At 36.4% G+C, this 20,357-nt stretch overlaps 1 protein-coding gene across 2 annotated transcripts in view; it reads right to left on the minus strand.

Annotated features, from left to right (window-relative positions):
* Positions 1–325: 325 nt before the first annotated feature.
* LOC149087893 (uncharacterized) overlaps positions 326–20,357 on the minus strand; it is a 56,578-nt gene continuing 36,546 nt past the window's right edge. Inside the window, exons 3-5 of one of the 2 annotated variants that reach the window (XR_016193957.1) lie at positions 11,444–11,566; positions 2,236–2,298; positions 326–566 (exon numbers count right to left, since the gene is read on the minus strand). Coding sequence is in view for 1 of the 2 variants with exons in the window: in XM_089242364.1 (XP_089098490.1) it covers positions 6,379–6,383; positions 11,444–11,566 (128 nt within the window). In the remaining variant the exon portion in view is untranslated. Of the gene's footprint in view, positions 567–2,235; positions 2,299–6,284; positions 6,384–11,443; positions 11,567–20,357 lie in introns of those variants that run through there. The other variant, XM_089242364.1, reaches the window with a different exon arrangement.

Consider the following 20,357-nt stretch of genomic DNA (forward strand, 5'->3'; position numbering starts at 1 on the left):
AGAAGCTATCTAATACTTAAATGAAGGCAATTATAATTTCTTATTTGGGCTGTGTGTGTTATACTTTCCTCATAGTTTTTAGCTTTCCGTGAAAGATGCTATTGTTTTGAGTTGCCGTATCTTTAGATATATTTGCCATCTTTCCGGGTTATTTTTTTTCCTTTTCAACCACCTCGTTGGGCATTTTGCCTGTTGTGGCCCTTGAATTTTCATTTTCATTTGCACAATGCATAAAGCCTCACGTATGTTGATATGTCGCCAAAACAAACAGAAATGGCACAAAAACTTGAGTAAGAAGAGAAATTTCAACTCGTCAAACAAAAATACAAAGAAAACAACAAAGCATTTAATTTTTCCAAGAGGGGGAAAAAAAACAACTAAAAAGAACAAATATGTGTACACATGCATCGCTAATGAAACGATTAAAGCCATCGAAAGTACGATACATAGAGTTTATCGAATGGCATCAGAGGGGGCTTGGTTAATTTTTTTTTTGCCGCCGATGACGTATTTGCATTTGGTGGTAGTAGTAGTAGTAGTAGTAGTTGTGGTTGTAAGTCAGGCGTCTGGAAAAAAAAGAGTAAAAGGAAAAGAAATATACAAGAAAGGTTTGAAAAGAGATTGGAAAATTTTTAAAACAAGCAAAAATGTCACCGAATCAAGTAAAATCGATATTTCAAGTTTTGAAAAAGAAGTCGATTATTGAGATTATAATGTACCAATTGAAGGGGAATTCGCGAATATGAAGTGTATCTGTGATTCTTTTCTTGTGTTTAACGTGGATGGAAAAGTGAAAAAAGGCAATATGTGCGGATATCAATTAAGTCCGATTGCGATTCGCTAAGCGAAAAATATGCAAATAAGGCATTATACGAAAATCTTGATAAATTAATTAAATAAGTTATTTAAGAATTGATGAAAATTCAGAAATAATGAAAAAATAATAATTTAAATTCGGAAATAATAATAAATGAGTAAAAATTCATAATTAATAAAAAACTATTTCAGAAACAATGAAAAAAACAATTTAAGAAACAACAAAAGTAACAATTTTGTAAATAATAAAAGAAATTATTTATGAGTGAATGAAAATTCCGAAATAAAATAGATGAAATGGCTATAATTTTTGAATTATAAAAGAAATTATTTAAAAATAAATGAAATTTCAGTAATAATAATTGAAATAATTTTAGAAATAATAATAGAAATAATTTTAGAAATAATAATAGAAATAATTTTAGAAATAATAATAGAAATAATTTTAGAAATAATAATAGAAATAATTTTAGAAATGATAATAGAAATTAATTTCAGAAATAATAACAGAAATAATAATAGAAATAATAACAGAAATAATAACAGAAATAATAATAGAAATAATAACAGAAATAATAATAGAAATAATAACAGAAATAATAATAGAAATAATAACAGAAATAATAATAGAAATAATAACAGAAATAATAATAGAAATAATAACAGAAATAATAATAGAAATAATAATAGAAACAACAAAGAAACAAAGAAATTTTAAAATTATTTAAAAATGAATGAAAATTCAAAACGAATAAAAGAAATAATTTCAGAAATTTACTATGAATTACTTTTAATTTTGGAATGCTATTGTTGAGGTCTAAGTACAGCCAGGGCTGCAACTAGAAACGAAAATTTACTCTGTCGTCCGGACCAGTATTCATTTTGGGGGAAAGGAAGAGTAAATTCAACGTCCGGGACACCAGATTCCCCCGCCCTGCCCTAGTTGTAGCCCTGAGAACAACCATATTTATAATGGTCAATTATTATGGTATATTGCCTATTTCTTTATTTTACTTTTTTCCCCAGCCATCTTTTTTGAGCAATTTGCCCGTTGTAGTCCAGATTTTGTTACTCGTATGAAATTACCTTAGTCTGTACAAAAAATAAAACACTGCATTGTAATCAAGGTTATTTAATTTGTTCCGGACTCTGCCACGAAGCTGGGCTGGAAGAGATCTCGGCAACGTTATATGTCCAGTGGCAAATTTCTGGCGTTCATTCATTCATACATTGTGATTAATTAATTTTTATGAAAGCCATATCAATGTGGGGAAAGGGGGAACGAATTAAATATACTGTACTTCCATTATTTTAAATGTGAAAGTTTCTATCAAGTTACTAACTTCTCCTGACGCAAATAACTTTCATAGGTCGAGGTGCAGCTGTATAATTGTATTATGTAACAAAAGTTCGACTTACGAGTACTTTCGGAACTAATCATGGTCGTAAGTCGAGGACCAGACTACCCGTAATTTCATTTATCTGGAAAAAAAATTACGTTGATTCAATTGAGGAGATTATAGTTGCAATACTTGTAAATAGTGAAGACATTTTCATTATTATTATCATCCCAATGGCTTCGCTAAGATAAAGAAAACATCTTCCATTTGATCAAAGTAATATATTTTTGTTTTCTTTTGTGTTTCCACCGATTTTGTTTTCCTGAACCCCAAAGAAAAGAAAATTTTCATTTCTATATTTACTTTTCTAAATAAGATTTCTTCAAATTTTTCAAGAAGAAAACGAAACGCAACTGCAAAATTTACTACAAAAATAACCATTTCCAACTGGAAACAATAAAAGAAAAAAAATTTAAGGACTAGTAAATATATTTCCCACTGAACAGCAGCAAAAAATAATACGATTTATTTTTATTATTATTATATTTTTCGTCACGTTTATTTTCTCAGTCACAAAATTTTCCAAACTGCAAGGAATATCATTTAATGAGGAAGACAAAAACATTCTTTTCCTTTCCAAAAATATCTCAAAAACAATCGTACACAATATAACGATAATCATAAGTTCATAATTAGAACCCGGATTATATGCGCTCAAATGTGGCAAAATATGCTCTAAAAATGCTAGAAAATGCACTAAAAATGAACTAAAAATGCTCTAAAAATGCTGGAATATGCACTAAAAATGCTGGAATATGCACTAAAAATGCTGGAATATGCACTGAAAATATGAATAAATCTGCACTTAAATATGTCGAGATGTAACATGAAATCAAAAATACCATCGGCCCCGCTTAATAAAATATCCACGATTCCAGCACGATTCATCCGATTAAGCACGGTATCCGATTATGCGGGGGGTACAATTAAATTGCCATTTTACAACATTAGTATAGTTTGTATATTGAAAACTGATGAAGGATCAATATTAACAAAGATTCTCGGATAAATCAGACATCAAAAATGAAATGAAAATTATATTTAATTACAATGATCACAATATCTAAGATTTTTAATTTTCACTAGGAAAGTTAGCGTCCTCTATTGGCTCAACAGAGAACAAAAATAAAATAATTCAATGTACGTATTGAATACTTATAGAAGGCCAGTACCTACACTCAAATGCATTTTTATCTGAACTTGGTAACATATTTTTTTATCAATTTCAAATGTCTCATTCAATCAAAACATTATCTATAGTGGTTGATGTGTATTAATAATTGATGCGTGGAGCGTGATATTCGATTAAGCGGGGAAAAGTAGTTCGAATTATCATATATTAAGTAGGAAACTTCGACATTGTTTGTCTCTATGGGAGAAATTTTGGTGGCGGAGGATTTCATCCGTTCAACCGGGGTATCCGTTTATCGATTTAAGCGGGGCCAACTGTATGTGAAAAAATTAAAAGAAAAACAAAGCAAAAATGTGGGGGGAAAATTGCATTTGAATGTGCCGAAAAAAAAAACAAAAAATCATGAAATTTGTATTATAAATTTTGAAATGTGTATTTAAAAATTACCGAGCTATGCATTTACAAATGCTGAACTATGCATTTAAAAATACCGCAATGTTCACGAAATGAAAAATATGCATTAAAAATACGTCAATGTGCCCTAAAGAGCATACGAATATACGTTATAGGCATATTAAAAAATATACCTTAAATAAAAAAAATTGCATTTGTTACAATTTAGTTTCCCTAAAAGTGAAAAATACGCACAAAAAGAAAAAATATGCGCAAAAGGTAAGAAAAGTAAGAAAAACAATGTGCATATTAAAAGCGCTGAAGTGTGGGTGAAGCTAAGAGAAAAATAAAAATATGCAGTAGAACTATCAAATATGCGTAAAAAGTGAAGAACAAATATTTTTAAAAGTGTAAAAAATATACATTTAAAAATGCCTAAAAATGTGCCTTAAAACGAATAATAAATACTCAACGGTGAAATATTTTCTTAAAAAAATTAAATAAATTTAATACAATACAATACCCATCAATAGAAAAATTTCTAAAAATATCCTTATTCCAAAATTTCAGTGATTTTATTAATTTATATATGCAATAATTATAAAAAGTGCTAACATATTTTGAATCGCATGTGCATTTACATATTTGCATATAATCCGGGCTCTATTTATATAAACAATGTAACATTCCGGGAATGAAAGTACCAACAGTAGCCACCAGCGAGCCCACGACAATAATGTAAAGTATTGATTTCCTATGCCACTGTTGAATGGTGATATTTGATTGTTGACAAGGTAATTTATTGCATATATTTCAATGTGATTTGACATTTAAAATGCCTACGTAGTATATGAGTGATTAATACTTAGATATATGCCAATTCAGTTGTATACTTTCATTACATAGTTAAAAACAAATTATGCACAGGATGCAAACTAAATCTGTATACACCTTTTCAACTGTTGATCATGGAAACAAACTTCCAATCGGGGAAAATAAAAATCAGATAACATGTGGATTTCAGATATGTCATCATTCTTTATAGGAACTGTATATGCATTTAAATTCGAAATTTATTTTTATATATGTTCTAACTTTTATTTTATACGCAATAACTGTGTTTATGAGTCTAACAATAATGATAAAAAAAAATTATATGTTTAAAGTGAATCGCCGAATTATTCAATTTTGGAATCTATGATTCCCCCCAAATTTTGGCGATGAAATCATACGTTAGAGGACCAGTTACGAAGCAAAGAAAGCTAAATAATGATCCAGTCTGTTGGAAATCAAAATCAGAGACCACATGGCGTTCTTGCAGTACTGAGGACCCACAAGCAGATTTTGATCCATGGCAGTTGGTAATGGGGCTGCTGAGCCATGATGGGTTGTTGTTAAAGAGTTTTAAATCGGGTGTTCTTAAGCTTTTGTGTCCCACTGACCCTTTGTGTCAATGAGATGAAGGCCACGGACCTCTTTACGAAATACTATTCAATATATAGCAATGTAAAAAACAATGAGTTAATTGTTTTTTCATTCAATCTCACTGCCCCCCCCCCCCCTCCTGAAATATCTTCAAGGACCCCGGTTAAGAATCCCGGTTTTCAGTGAAGAATGAATATCCAAGAATCACATGTTATCTGAATATTATTTCTTATTGAATTCTATGACCCACACAAAACGGTTTCCAAATTACACGGTGCGTAAGGACTTCAGTTCATACCCTGTATAATTGTTGCTGATATCAATCGAAAACCATTTTCAGCAACCCAGGGATCTCGTTTAAGATCGCCGTTGGTGCCAAATCACGACGAAATGCTTCATTTGGCGAGTGAGGGAAAGATCGAATCCGCCGATGTCGCAAAAAGCGTGTTAATGCGGCGCTGACCTTTCTATTTTTAAATTAAATAAAACTTTTTTTGGCTGATTAGTTTAACCGCTGCAATTAATAAAAAAAAGCCAATGGGATCCCTGCAACTACTGTTTTTCGAACAATATTGGTGGTAACAATGCATTCCTAAAAGAATCTTTTGCCGATAGCGTCAGTATTCTTGCCACATATCAGTCATAATCGTGTAATACGTTTTTATAATTCCCACCAACGCTCCAAATTTAGAGAAATCGGCAGACGTTAAATTACATTATAACTATATCACAACATATTTATTATAATAATAAAATATTGTCATTATAACACCAAAAATTAAATTCATTGAATCCAAATAAATTCCAATATATTCTTCAGAGGTAAATTTTAAGCACCAACTTTCACTGTAAGGCGTTTGTAGAGACTTGGAATAAATGCAAACAAAATAAAAGAATGCATCTGAGCACATGTATGGCTAATGTACACACACATGTACAGCTAAAAAAAAGGAAAAATCATCTGCGATATATTCATACATTTTTTCATACATCCAAACGTAACTCAACATGGGAAAGAAAACACGATATAAATCTATATATATATATGGTACGGTATAACATATAATATGGGACACTATTACTACATGCACGAAACATGTCGTAGGATCGGATTAGGGCTTCCAAATAACTTCCTCACATACACACACACACTTGAGTAGCACTGTTTACTTGATAGGCGGTCCCCCACGTGACTAAATTCTCATTAGTATTCTATTCTGAAAATGGACAAATATAATATTTCACATCAGTGATCATTATTTTGAAATATATTAAATTAACAAAAAACTGTTGTATCGTTAAATATAATTAGTTAATTTCATGACACTGAAAGTAATGTACAGGATATCCCAGAGCTTTACCGCTGAAATGAGATTAATTACATGCTAAAACCAACAATTTTCGAATCAGAAACCAGGGTTGTAACCCACTTATTTGGTGAATAAGAGCATCACCATACTTTAGAAGTTACCAAAATATGCCAACCTGTCTCACATCATGTGGAGCGATGCGACAATGAAATTTCATGCAGGGTGTGAGAAGGGGAAAAAATTTCTTCCGTCCAGTCTCATAGTAGGCTGACCATATTTCTTCCAGGAAAAATACAGGAAATCGTTAATTGTCAATAAAAATGATGTCAAGGGTCAGCAAAATTGCCAATCGGAAAATTTCCATTTTTCCCCTCCACGAGATGGGATATGAAACATTTTTGCAATTTGTTGTGGATTAACATGAATTCCACGAAATGAAAATACAAGAAAAATTGGGCCCTTTTATGGAAAGTGGGAACGGCCAAAATTTAGGGGGAAATACGGAATACCTCCCAAGAAATACGGGTCATATCATCTCTCTCTCATCCTATAATTCTCCCAACACACAGAGGAAATATTCCCCTTTCCTCTCAAACCGTATTACGTATGTGTGTAAGGAAAATATTTTATCCTTTCATTTCTAGGGCGTTTTCTTTTCTCTGTTTTTTGACGCCAGTGGCTTAAAGTCTAAGTTAACATGCGCTGAAAATGAAAGTTATTTGTGACCCCAGGCTCCATTACGAAAACTGTTTGTCTTGACGTGTATACTGTCGACATTTTGGTGGTAGAGTTCTGGAACTCCCTGTAATTCTATAATTACTTAAATGATTAAGAAAAACTTCATGGACACACAGTATTCCTTTATAAAATTTATTAAGATAGTTGTGAGTAATTATTTTATATAGGAACCATTGACTCCGTATCTTCTTTTTAGGAACTTTCATAGGAATAATAAAGAGGACTGTTTCTAAAGTAAGTAACGTTTGATGATATATTTTTGAAATCCGGGGTGCGTTTGTAATTTCGTGCATGTGCAGTTTTTACTGCACACGGTTTGCTCAACAGTTTGCAAACAGACGCCATTCTGAATCACGTCGTCACTATGTGCGCTTTGTGTCGTGTGATGGAAATGTTTGAGAAGATCAAGCTGCCTGTGAAATGTCACCCTTTATTAACCCCGGCACCGGCAGGGATTTGTTGCCACGTATGTGGAGTGTATGGCTCGGATGTCATGAGTGATGGAAGGGTGTCATGAGTGAAGGAAGGGTGTCATGAGTGATGGAAGGGTGTCGTGAGTGATGGAGTGCAATGAGTTATGGAAGGGTGTCGTGAGTTATGGAAGGGTGTCATGAGTTATGGAAGGGTGTCATGAGTTATGGAAGGGTGTCATGAGTTATGGAAGGGTGTCATGAGTTATGGAAGGGTGTCATGAGTTATGGAAGGGTGTCATGAGTGGATTGTTTACTGAAGACAGGAAGAACCTGCATGGCATGGGCGGAGATACGAGAGGGTGTGCCCCCCCCCCCCCCATCGTCAAAGGTGGAGTCGACAGATCTAATGTATATGCGTATATATGAATTGACATCATCATCATCGTGCCCTCCAGTAATAATGACCGTGCCCCCCGACTTCCTAGTCTATCTCCGCCCATGGTGCGTGGTGAACTATGCTCTGGTCGGGTGTCTACAAACGACTTATACGGTAGAAAAGTTTTGTACGTTTGTTTTATACCCTGATTCTTAAGTTCCCCCGGCATTCCTCAGTCTACCCCATTTATAAACCTTATAATCAATCACATGTGACATTCTGGCACTACATATAACAGATTAGGCGATAGATGCCTACTACTGCCACTAGTAGTGGCGATGAATGTCTGATGGCGTCACATACTTGAGAGCGAGATTTCCTGTGGTCACCAAGTGAATAACGGGTATTATATTACAATCAGTGGCACTACTCGTTTTGTAGATGAGGTCAGACACCATGATTCACATGTCCTTCTGTACTTCCGTAAATAGTTTTAACATTTACGAACCTTGCCGGCACTTGTGGCATTCAGACCTTTTTGTACATCAGTGACGAATTTCTGTCGGTATCATATTCGTTGGGATCGAGAAGTGAATAAAGGAAGTTATTTCGCGGAGTAACTTGTGAAAAGTGTCAGCCTAATCCTTGCGGGTACTCCTCTATTGAGTGAGATCATATTCTGGGAGGGGGAGGGCAATGGTTAAAATTGGCAATTGTCGATAGAGCCTGGGTTATGAAGGAAACCGAGATCATATATGGGTCGATTTTCAACTATTTCTCTTCCTCTGAAGACGGCACCCAGTGCGTGTCGAAATGTGTGTAATTAAGAATTCAAAGCCTTTTATTTGTCATTTTCGTGGTTTATAGGAACTAAAAATTTAATCGAGTGAGGTTTTGCGTAAACTTAAGCATAAAACTTAAAAAAGAGAGAAAAGAAATTAAATGAAAAATTATTCAAGAGTTGTGTGTGTCTCAATTCTGTGGCGTTTGGTCAGAACATGATATCTCCAAAAAATGTCTTTTTGATCTAGTAGAAGGTCTTGTTAATATAACTAATTAGAAGTGAGATAAATGCACAAATACGTGCGTACGGCTAAACAACATTCCGACGTATGATATTTTCATTTGCATTTGTGCGTATGATTCATTTCTGATTTTTAAATGACAATGAAAATTGCTATATCTAAAAAATGTGATTTTGGAGTTATCATGTTCTGACCAAACACCACAGAATTATTAACGATAACATCCGTTGACTGTTTCGGACATTTTAATGGTCCTTGAATTCAGAAAGGTTGAGAAACACTGTTTTTAACATATTTCCATTATCCACTCCCCCCTACTACTAATTACTCAAACTTTTTTCTTTCTTTCCTTTCAAACCGGTCACAACTCAGGTCTATCACCATCTATGGGCGATTTACTACCTAGTGAGTTGTGCCGGAAGTGTAACTGTGTGTGTACCTAAGCCTGAGTGCGTATGTAGTGTTGTGTTTGGTTTTTCAGTGCCGCCACCTATATTTCAGAAGTGCAGTGAGTGATGTGTTATGATTGAATTACATTTGTACTGTTTGTAGGTCTGTTGCTCTCTGTGGAGAGACTTTTTAAAGAAGTTATCGACTCGCATTCACGCCTTGAAGCAATTACTCCTCTACGGAAATGAAATTCCTCTCCGGAAATTTTTAACGAATCGACATGTGCCGGAGTGTGTGCGGCCCAAACGTACTTATGTTACAGTTGCCCTTGTTTAGTGTTCTTGCTGGTGCTGCCATCTATGTTTAGAGGTAAAGATGATAAATGTTTGAATTTTAATGTTATGTAGGTATCATGTTGAAGGTCTCGCTACTCTCTGTGGAGAGACTTTTTTTTGAATGGGAAAATGACTCTCCTCATTTGAGCCTCGAATTTGGAAAACCGCAGAAAACAAATTTCAGCTGACTTCTACTGTGCCGTCAATGGGGTGCGAACTTTTTAACCCAACGATGAGAGTCAAAGCCTCTTAGATTGTAGTATCTGAGAAGCTTTAGGAGGCTTTGTGAGAATGCGGCACGATGCTCACGCGACCTCACAGCGGCGTCCACATACGCTGCCAACGAAATTCAAAATGGCGTCTGTCTGTGCGAAAGGGATACCAATAGGCATTTCGTATGCGCAAAATTACGAACGCGCGATATTTAAAAGGATAACGACAAACTTGGGTCTTCACTTTGAAAAAAATAGCCCTCCTAATAATTAAAGAGCAACTCCCGTTACATCCTGTGCAAACATGCCGTTATTTTGCGTTGAATACTAATGACGAGGGAAAAAAATGCTTTCAAATAATGGCAATTTCAATTAATTGTATTAACTGCAGAGCCATTATTAGCTTCTACTATGCTAATTACGAAGATTTTCCTCATAAATAAAATACCTTTAATTTTGGTTTCGGAGCCTCCTCTTTTATTCAAATTTTAAAGAAAAGGACGAAAAGCAATAAATTATTCGTAGTAATTTGAAACAAACTCAAATTTTTCAAAGGAAATCGACAAAGCAGATATCCATGAGTTTAATAATTTATATCCAATCCGATGCCGATCCCTTGCAGTAATCTTATTCGGCACGAATATTTAGCTGGAAAATTCGGTTCGAGAAATGAGATTGAAATATATAATATTTATTGCTTATTTTGGGTCCCGTGAGCATTCCTTAATATTTTCGAGTCTGAAAATCCGACACATTTTCAAGATTATAATTATAATTTATTTTTCATCATAAAAAATTCAATTTTCTATAAGTTTTCTGATTGTTCTTTGAAATGGTTATGAATCAAGATTTCTCTGAAAAAATAGATATTTCCGCTGATTATACCAAAGATATTCTATCAGTAGGCCATGGTGAAATGTGATTTCAGACTCCAAAATCATTAAAGATCGAATTTGACATTGAGTTACAGGATTAGGATTTGAATACATTAGTCAAAAATGTATCCCATTTTGTGATCAATAAAATATCTGCAATTTTCTTTCGAAATCTCTTCTCTTTTATTCAAATTCGAAAGAAAATGACGGAAAACGATAAATTATTCGTAATGCTTAGCTTTGAGGTCCCTAAATTTATGGGTCCCTCGCAGAATTCGTGCTAAGATAAATCCTGATCGGTTAACCCGAGTTCTGAGCCAAATGATCATGCATTTAATCTTGGATATTTGGAAGCCCTATCCCCATCGAAATGGAATAATGATAACACATGCTTCAAATAAAATTCATGCATTCGGTAAAAAAACCAAGATAACTGTCGATTTGCTTCAACGGAACAGGGTGTTCTTCTAGCGTAAATTTACAAGATTTGTACCACCGTTCGTAGTAATAACAGTAGTATTAATAGTAGCAGCATTGAGACATTGAAATTATTCGTTTTTCTTCAAAAAAAAGAAAGAAATACTTTTGAGCGTCATTTTTTACTTATTCCAAATCGCAGGCCTTTCCCAGCTATTCGGATCTGCCTGTGCCTACTGCGGTTCCGGGCTAGGCTCTTCAGGACTCCTAGCAGTTGGGCAGCCGTGTAGTCACGCTTCTTGACGTTTCCTGCAAAATAATAAACCTTATTATTATTATAAGCTAATTTACCAAACCATGAACAAAAAATTTACTTAAAATTTTTTGAGAAGTGAAGTTAAAAGACACAACTAGTTTAGAGAGGGAAAAAATTGTAACAATAGATCTTTATTATAATTGATAAATTATTATGATTAATTAATAATAACTATTCCAATGGTAAATAACCATCAGGAGCAACGATAAATAACTATTTGAGAGAAAAGGCCACGAAAATAGGTATTAATTACTAGGGTAAAGGCGTTACAAGTAGATGATCAGTTCGGCCTGGAAGCCAAGGCCAGTGTTATCTTAACCCATTGGTCCAGGGGGTACATAGTTATGAGATCTATATCAATTTTCGAAAGTTTACAAATTGGAAGGCAGGTATTTTTGTACCCGTGTAGAAAAATCACTTGATTCGGGAACGTACGATGCTCTTTAAAGACGGCCTCTGTCACGGATTAGTGATAACTAGTAAGGCATTCGCTGTTAAATAACCACTAGAACAAGAGGGCCGCACGTATGACCATTACCGCGAGAAAGAAACAGTTAAAAATAGATTCGCCGGGTCTTCCGAGAAGGGTCGTACAAATCCCTTTACAGCTAGGGATTTTTGAGCTGTGCATCAAGATCCAAACTTGGGTCGTATAGGCTTCAGACATGGGTCGTACAAATCGACTTATAATCAGGTATTCTTGTCACTACAGACACTCGATTCTTAAAGGTTTCCGAGATAGGCCGTACTGTACCAGCTGTAAGTGTATTTACACTTACAGCTGGAGATTCTTGGGTCACGACCAAACCTTCATTCGCAGATCTTTTAGAGAAGGGTCGTATGTATTCATTTACACCCAGGGGTTCTTGAGTTATGGGTCACTACACAAATTTGATTCCCAGGACTTCTGAGATTCGCGAAAATCCACTTTTACTTAACTTGATTCGCAGGAGCTTTGAGATGGGTCGTACAAATCGACTACGCGGTCCTATAATATTTTATGCATCTATTTCAAATGCATTTATTGCGTCACTGATTTCACTAATTTCGAAAAACAAATAGTGTCCTGGGTCTCGCGAGCTGATCTTCTGTCTATTTTGGGTCGTGGCTGAAAAAAGTTAAGAATCCCCCCGGCTTAAATGATTACTGGGTCAAATGTGTCTCTGGGAAATGCATGTTACAGAAAGGGAACCACGAGTATACGCAAGGCCGTTGTAGCACATGGACTCACTTGGGCAGCCCCCGGTTGCGTTTGATAACTTTGCAACAGCGGATAATTAACAGATTTCATCAGATTTTTAGGAAGAGCCTTAGTGTACTGATGGAGCGATGGGGGGCACTCATGATGCTTTGAAGATGACCCTGAGTAAGAAGGGGTCTAGCTGAAGTGAGAGCCGAAGCTTATTGGTTGGGGGGGGGGGGGTGATAAAGTAGCCTCACTTGGAGAAGGGGCCCACGAGTGAGGCCTGAAAGTTTGAGAACCACCGCTAATATGCTAAACTAGGGGTCCTCAAGAGAATTAAAGTCCATGATCTTGGAAAACAGATAAAAAAAAAATAATAATGAAGTTATTGTTTTCACACATTGCTACATACTCAATATTAGTTTGTTTGTGGTCCGTGGACTCCATCATATCGGCACAGAAGATCCTAAGAACAACACAAAAGGTTAAAGAACTCCCCGGCTTAAACTTTTCAAAAATTCGCAAATGCGGTTAATCTCACGGAAACTCATCAATACCCAACTCATCTTCAATAGGAAAATTTCACGAGTGAATTAGTTTTTGATTGACATTAACAACGACCATAATAACCAAGAATATTACCAACAATCGATAACCAAAGGAGAGGTGGGTGGATGGAAGAGAAATTAATTGGAAAATGTCACAAGTGTTTCCATCAGTTGTAACTTAAAATAAAACAATATTCATATCATTCTGGGAATTATTAAAAAATTTCCCCGGGGGTTTTTTTTTCCAAATCTGATACAATTATTGTTCAATTATTACAAGATAAAAACAATCCAAATTCCCCCCTCCCCCTCAAAAATTTCGATGAAATCATATCGAGCTTCACTCGCAGCTGTCACTTTCCACAAATTGTGTTCCTCCCTCACCGAAACTCAGAATAATTCGTTTCTTTGTCTGTTATCCCTCCCCGTGTATATGGTTTTAATTAATGAATTGATTAATCTTTTACTTCCGTGACCCATAAATTATTTTGGAAACGAAAAAGGAAGAAATTTTGAAAGAAATTGTTTTAACTATGGAATATTATTCACACAGCTATGTTCTCTACCTATGGGAGCTAATAGGTTGATGATAGGAAAATGGATGTTGATGAACTGTTAATTTTCTCTATGTTCTGTCTGTATGAAACAGAACTAGCATTTTTTTGTCGTTATAATATGTTATTGCAAAAGCCCGAAGTTGTCTACTTCTCGAACTGGCCAGTCCAGTTGAACCGGCCAATGCCCGAAATTCGGGCTGTCGCCGGGGGTTGGCCGGCCCCTATATGTCGATCAATATACATGGATCACTAAGATGTCGATATTCAGATTCTTTGATCGTTCGGGTTGCCATAGCTAATCGTAACAATCGTGTTTAGCTATAGCTAATTATATAAATGGCCATAATTATCACAACTAAAATATGCCAACGCGGCGGTGACCCCGGATCATTGTATTGGATACAGGGATATATAGGAATCAATATACTGTATAAGGGCCGGTCAGAGTGAGGCGAAAGCCCGAATTTCGGACATTGACCGGGTCAATTGGGCTGGCCAGTTCGTGAAGTGGCCAACTTCGGGTTTAGGCAGTAATTCATACAGATTGTCCTAATTTGTTTGCACAGCAGATGCCTCTGCAACTGTTAACTTAAACATACTTTCAATTGCAAAAGTTTTTAAATGTGGTTACTTAAAAATCTCAAAATTTGTTTGAGGAGTCGTATACATAACAAAAATTAAAAAAACATTAACTTTTTATACAGCCCCCATGTGCTTCAAGTTAAAATTATTGAAATGTAGATTCCTCTGAAAAGTTATTTCCAAAAAATTCATATTTTTAAGTGCAATAATTATATAAAATCACTATATTTTGGCAACTTATGACTGTGTTGAAAAGTTTTCATTGGCTCAAAAGTTGTTATTTCTAGGGACTTCACACAAATAAAATGAGCTCACCCATTCTGTTTTAATACTCGCAGTAAGTAACAATAACATTTTTTGACAATAGCAAAATGCTTGCTACTTTGAATTTAATTTACGTTTCGCGATTTGTGAAGCACACCCTCAGTCATTGGCGATACATGCCAAAAACATGAAGAAGATACATTTAAAATATTACCGTCTCTGTTAATAAAATATCTATAAAAATATCTCTGTTAATATTGCATTCAAAAATATGAAATTTTTTCTAAATGACTTCTCAGATCCGCACTGATTGGAAGTTTAAGTATACAGCAGTGACTCCCAACGTTGGCGTTAATGCCATCTTGGGGGCGATGGAAAGTTCCAGAAAATATAACATAGGATCCTATGGGTTAGATTGCGTTGGGAGAAAAAAAATTTCTGAAGGGGGCGATGATGGGACAAAAAAGATTGGGAAACTATGGTGTATACAGCAGTTTCCCAATCCTTTTTGTCCCATCGCAATCTAACCCATAGGATCCTAAGTTATACTCTTAGCTTCTACCGCCCCCGAGGGGGCGTTCACGCCCACGTTGAGAATCACTGGTATACAGCGTCTACATAAAAAAGTTAATTTTCACTTTTTCTTCATGCATACGCCCCCTTCAAAACATTTTGACATTGTAAGAAACCTTTAAATTATTAAACATTGTATTGAAAAATCCATATAATCAAATAATTTTAATTATTTTCAATCGTTTTCAAAAAACGATTTTCTTTCATAATTTTTCGGAATTCATTGTTAATTTTGACAGTTTTTCGAAAAAAACCCATTGCTATTTTTACCGACTTTTTGTACATGAATAGTTGTTTATTGCCTTTTTTCCTTCAATTTTTGGGCTTTTTATTATATTCGGCTGATTTTGGAAATACAGGGTGTCCCATGAACTCGTAAATAGTTATAAAATTCAGAAAATGGAAAGAATTAGTGTATTAGAATGCGGTTTGTAAAAAAAGTTATTCTCACGAAGCGAAAATTTTTTGGTATAGGAAAAAAAAATTTAGTTAAAATTTTTGTCGATAGAAAGCGCTGCACGAAAACTATTCACTGAAAATATGCAGATCAGCGTCATGCAAAATGCAGGAAGTACGATTAACAGTTTATTTCTGAATTTTCTTGTTACTGGCGCTTGCAGAATGTTTCCATTTAGAGGTATATTTACGGTCTCTTGCCTCTTTTCTCTCATTCTAGTCTAATTTTCTTGACCACTCATTCCTCAAATACGCCGCCCTGTTGCCCCCCCCCCACATGCGCTGCACATATGTCTGTGTCCTCTAAAAGTCCCTTTTGGTTACTCCCATGATGACACCCTCTCTAGGTCACTCCCATGCTCACACACCACTCTCTAGGTTACTCCCATGCTCACACACTCTCTAGGTCACTCACATACTCACCTCACCCACACTGTAGGTCACACCCTATTCTGGTGATTCACGTGCTTGCACACTATTTTGGTGACTCCACATGCTTGCACGCTATTTTGATGACTCCACATGCTTGCACACTATTTTGGTGACTCCACATGCTTGCACACGCTGTAGATCACGCTTTCGATCGCTCACTGAGTTGGTCCTCCTTCTTAGTGACGCTTTTTGGTCATTGACGTGCTTGCACACGCTCTAGGTCACTGGTTTGGGCTTTCACTGAACTTGTCTCCAGCTCTCTACGTCACTCACACGCTTGCAAATTCTTTAGGTCACTCTTTAAGTCATTCACTGACATGGTCCGTCACTCTTTAAGTCATTCACTGACATGGTCCGTAACTCTTTAAGTCATTCACTGACATGGTCCCTCACTCTGTAGGTCACTCCCATGCTTGCGTACTCTTTTGATCACTCTCATGTTCGCACACTCTATAGATCACTCTCATGTTCACACACTCTCTAGATCACTCTCATGTTCACACACTCTCTAGATCACTCTCATGTTCACACACTCTCTAGATCACTCTCATGTTCACACACTCTCTAGATCACTCTCATGTTCACACACTCTCTAGATCACTCTCATGTTCACGCACTCTCACATGCTTACAAACGCTTTCCGTCACACTTCCGGCCATTCACATCCTCACACACGCTCTAGATTATTTCGCCTTTTGTGTCATTCACATGCTTTCGCAAGCTCTAGACCACTCTTTTGCTCACTCACTTTCCTGCAATCTTGTTTGCTCTTATGCTTGCAAATTCTCTAGGCCACTTACTGACCAAGTCTCTCGCTGTATGGTCAGAGGCGGATCCATGGTTATAAACTTTTCCGCCCTTCTCCTATTATGTACAAATTTTCATAGCCACTCATTCCTAAAATTTGCCGCCCTGGGCTATTTAGTCCACCAAGCCCCCCCCCCCTCCATAAATACTCCACTGTTTCAATTGTGATGTTGACATTAGTGGATATAGTACAACTAGTGAAGTTCTTTTACCTCAGCCACGAATAGCCGGTTGAAGCTTTACGAACGTTTCAGACACAGAAGAGAATAAAGGACGCTTCAGGTCCAATCGCTCCTGCCGGACTGGTTTCCTTGGCCCTCTATCGACGAAAATGTTAACTTATTTTCTTTTCTGTATTAAAAAATACCCCTTCACGAGAATAAATTTTTCGCAAAACCGTCTTCAAAATTATTCCAAATCCTTAATTTTTTTTATGAATTTTTAAACTATTCACGAGTTTATCGAATACTCTGTATATTGAACATTTACATATGTTTAGGAACATATCACAGGAACTTATTGCAAATTTTTTTTTTAAATTAATGTGATAATTATCAGTTTAAAAAAAAATCGTTTTTGCATTCAAAAATAACAATTTTTTTTAAATTTACAGATTTTTTTAACAGCTATATTTGATATACTTTTTTTGAAATCATTGAATAAAAATTCATTCATTTTTTTTTATGCAGAACGGGCGTTCTTAACCAGGGATCCGTGCCCATTTCAGGCATATTTGCCCAGCTCTGACAAACTTTTAAAGTAGCCTATCGTTCAAGTCGGGTACCATTTGGTATATATGCAAAATTTGGCGACGATGGATCTAAAATTGTAGATTTGTATAGAGAACATTCACACAGACAAAATCAATTTTATCTATATAAACTGAAGAGCCAAAAAAACTGGTAGAGGCATGCGTATGCAAATAAAGAGATATGGAACCAATCAGAGTACGGCGCAGCGGTCGGCAACGCCTATATAACACAACAAGTGTCTGGCATAGTTGCTAGATCGGTTACTGCTGCTGCAATGGCAGGTTATCGAGATTTAAGTGAGTTTGAACGTGGTGTTATAGTCGGCGCACGAGAGATGGGACATAGCATCTCCGAGGTAGCGATGGAATTTGGATTTTCCTGTACGACCATTTCACGAGTGTACCGTGAATATCGGGAATCCGGTAAAAAATTAAATCTACGACATCGCTGCGGCTGGAAAAAGATCATGCAAGAACGGGACTGACGAGAATCATTAAACACGACAGACGTGCAACCCTTCCGCAAATTACTGCAGATTTCAATGCTGGGCCATCAACAAGTGTCAGCGTGCGAACCATTCAACGAAACATCATCGATATGGGCTTTCGAAGCCGAAGGCCCACTCGTGTACCCTTGATGACTGCACGACACAAAGCTTTACGCCTCGCCTGGGCCCGACAACACCGACATTGGACTGTTGAGGACTGGAAACACGTTGCCTGGTCTGACGAGTCTCGGTTCCAATTGCTTCGAGCTGATGGACGTGTACGGGTATGGAGACAACCTCATCAATCCATGGGCCCTACATGTCAACAGGGGACTGTCCAAGCTGGTGGGGGCTCTGTGATGGTATGGGGCGTGAGCAGTTGGCGTGATATGGGACCCCTGATACGACTCTGGCAGGTGACAGGTACGTAAGCATCCTGTCTGATCACCTGCACCCATTCATGTCCATTGTGCATTCCGACGGACTTGGACAATTTCAGCAGGACAATCCGACACCCCAGAAGTGCTACAAAGTGGCTCCAGGAACACTCTTCTGACTTTAGACACTTCCGCTGGCCACCAAAATCCCCAGACATGAACATTATCGAACATATCTGGGATGCCTTGCAACGTGCTGTTCAGAAGAGATCTCCACCCTCTCGTACTCCTACGGATTTATGGACAGCCCTGCAGGATTCATGGTGTCAATTACCTCCAGCACTACTTCAGACATTAGTCGAGTCCATGCCACGTCGTGTTGCGGCATTTCTGCGTGCTCGTGGGGGCCCTACACGATATTAGGCAGGTGAACCAGTTTTTTTGGCTCTTCAGTGTATATAGAATAGATGATATTCTACAGATGTATATAGAGGATATTCTACAGATGTATATAGAGGATATTCTACAGATGTATATAGAGGATATTCTACAGATGTATATAGAGGATATTCTACAGATGTATATAGAGGATATTCTACAGATGTATATAGAGGATATTCTACAGATGTATATAGAGGATATTCTACAGATGTATATAGAGGATATTCTACAGATGCATATAGATGGTATTCGGTCATATCACAATGTAGAAACAGATTGTACGCGCTGAATATTATTCTGTTAAGGTGTTCGCGTGGCATTTTATATTAGCACGGGGATCCATATCTCTCATCTCATTGTCACAAAAGGTCCGTGGAGCGCAAAAGTTTCAGAACCCCTATAATGTAGAGCTATGTCTTTCCTCACATATGTTATGACTTTCTAATTGTATGAACGTTATTTGTTTTGTGGATACATTCGTGTAACAGTCGTTGCACCGTCAAATGTCCATACTTTTGATTTTGCTTTCTTATTTATCCTTTCGAACCATTTGTAGGGCAACTGCTCTCGTAAGGAAAGGTAGCGGGATGAGATTCGAATGGATGGAAAAGGAGAGGGGAGGTCGAATCCCGTTTTAACGAATACCGTTATAGGAAAGTGATTTGTCCGGTATCTCTTGGAATTCGTTATAACGGGATTCCGCTGTATATAGTCGACATCGCGGACGGTGGCTCTTACGTAAAACTTGACTCACTTTCCTTGACCCTTGTTTTTGTACAGCTTCTGCTGATTACCACTCCCGTCACTGCATGTAGACGCTCAGAAACTCCGCGTATGCCCTCGGGGGCAGGGGCGCTCAATGCTTTTGCTTTCCTCACATATGCATACGCAGGTATTGAACTTATGAATTTTTTTTACACTTTTTGTTACAAGGAAGTTTCTGAAAAACAAATATTTTTGAATTTTTTCTTTTTTAGATAGTCGTAATTGGTTTTAGCATTTTTTTCAATATCAGCTGCAGTTTTTTTAAAGAAACCCTTGATTAATGAGGAACCCTTTTTATCTTATATTAAGAACTTTTGAAAACCATTGCTGCATAGAGTCAAATTTTCAATTCAATCCAAAGAAAATGTGATTTAAATGAATCGAATAATAGTAGTACTGGAAGAGTTTAAAAAGTTTAGTCACAGTAGTGGTGCCATCTGTTGAAGACAGCAGCAAATTTTATTTTGAGGAATTTCCCAAATAGCTAAACATGTGCTGCGCTGCCACACATATATATTTCTACTTGAGATGAACAGCTCTCCAAGAAGTACGTGTGTGTC

Source organism: Pholcus phalangioides, unplaced genomic scaffold, assembly GCF_987345545.1.
Source record: "Pholcus phalangioides strain wild (caught in Gottingen) unplaced genomic scaffold, Ppha-v1.0 ptg000003l_1, whole genome shotgun sequence".
Lineage (NCBI taxonomy): Eukaryota > Metazoa > Arthropoda > Arachnida > Araneae > Pholcidae > Pholcus > Pholcus phalangioides.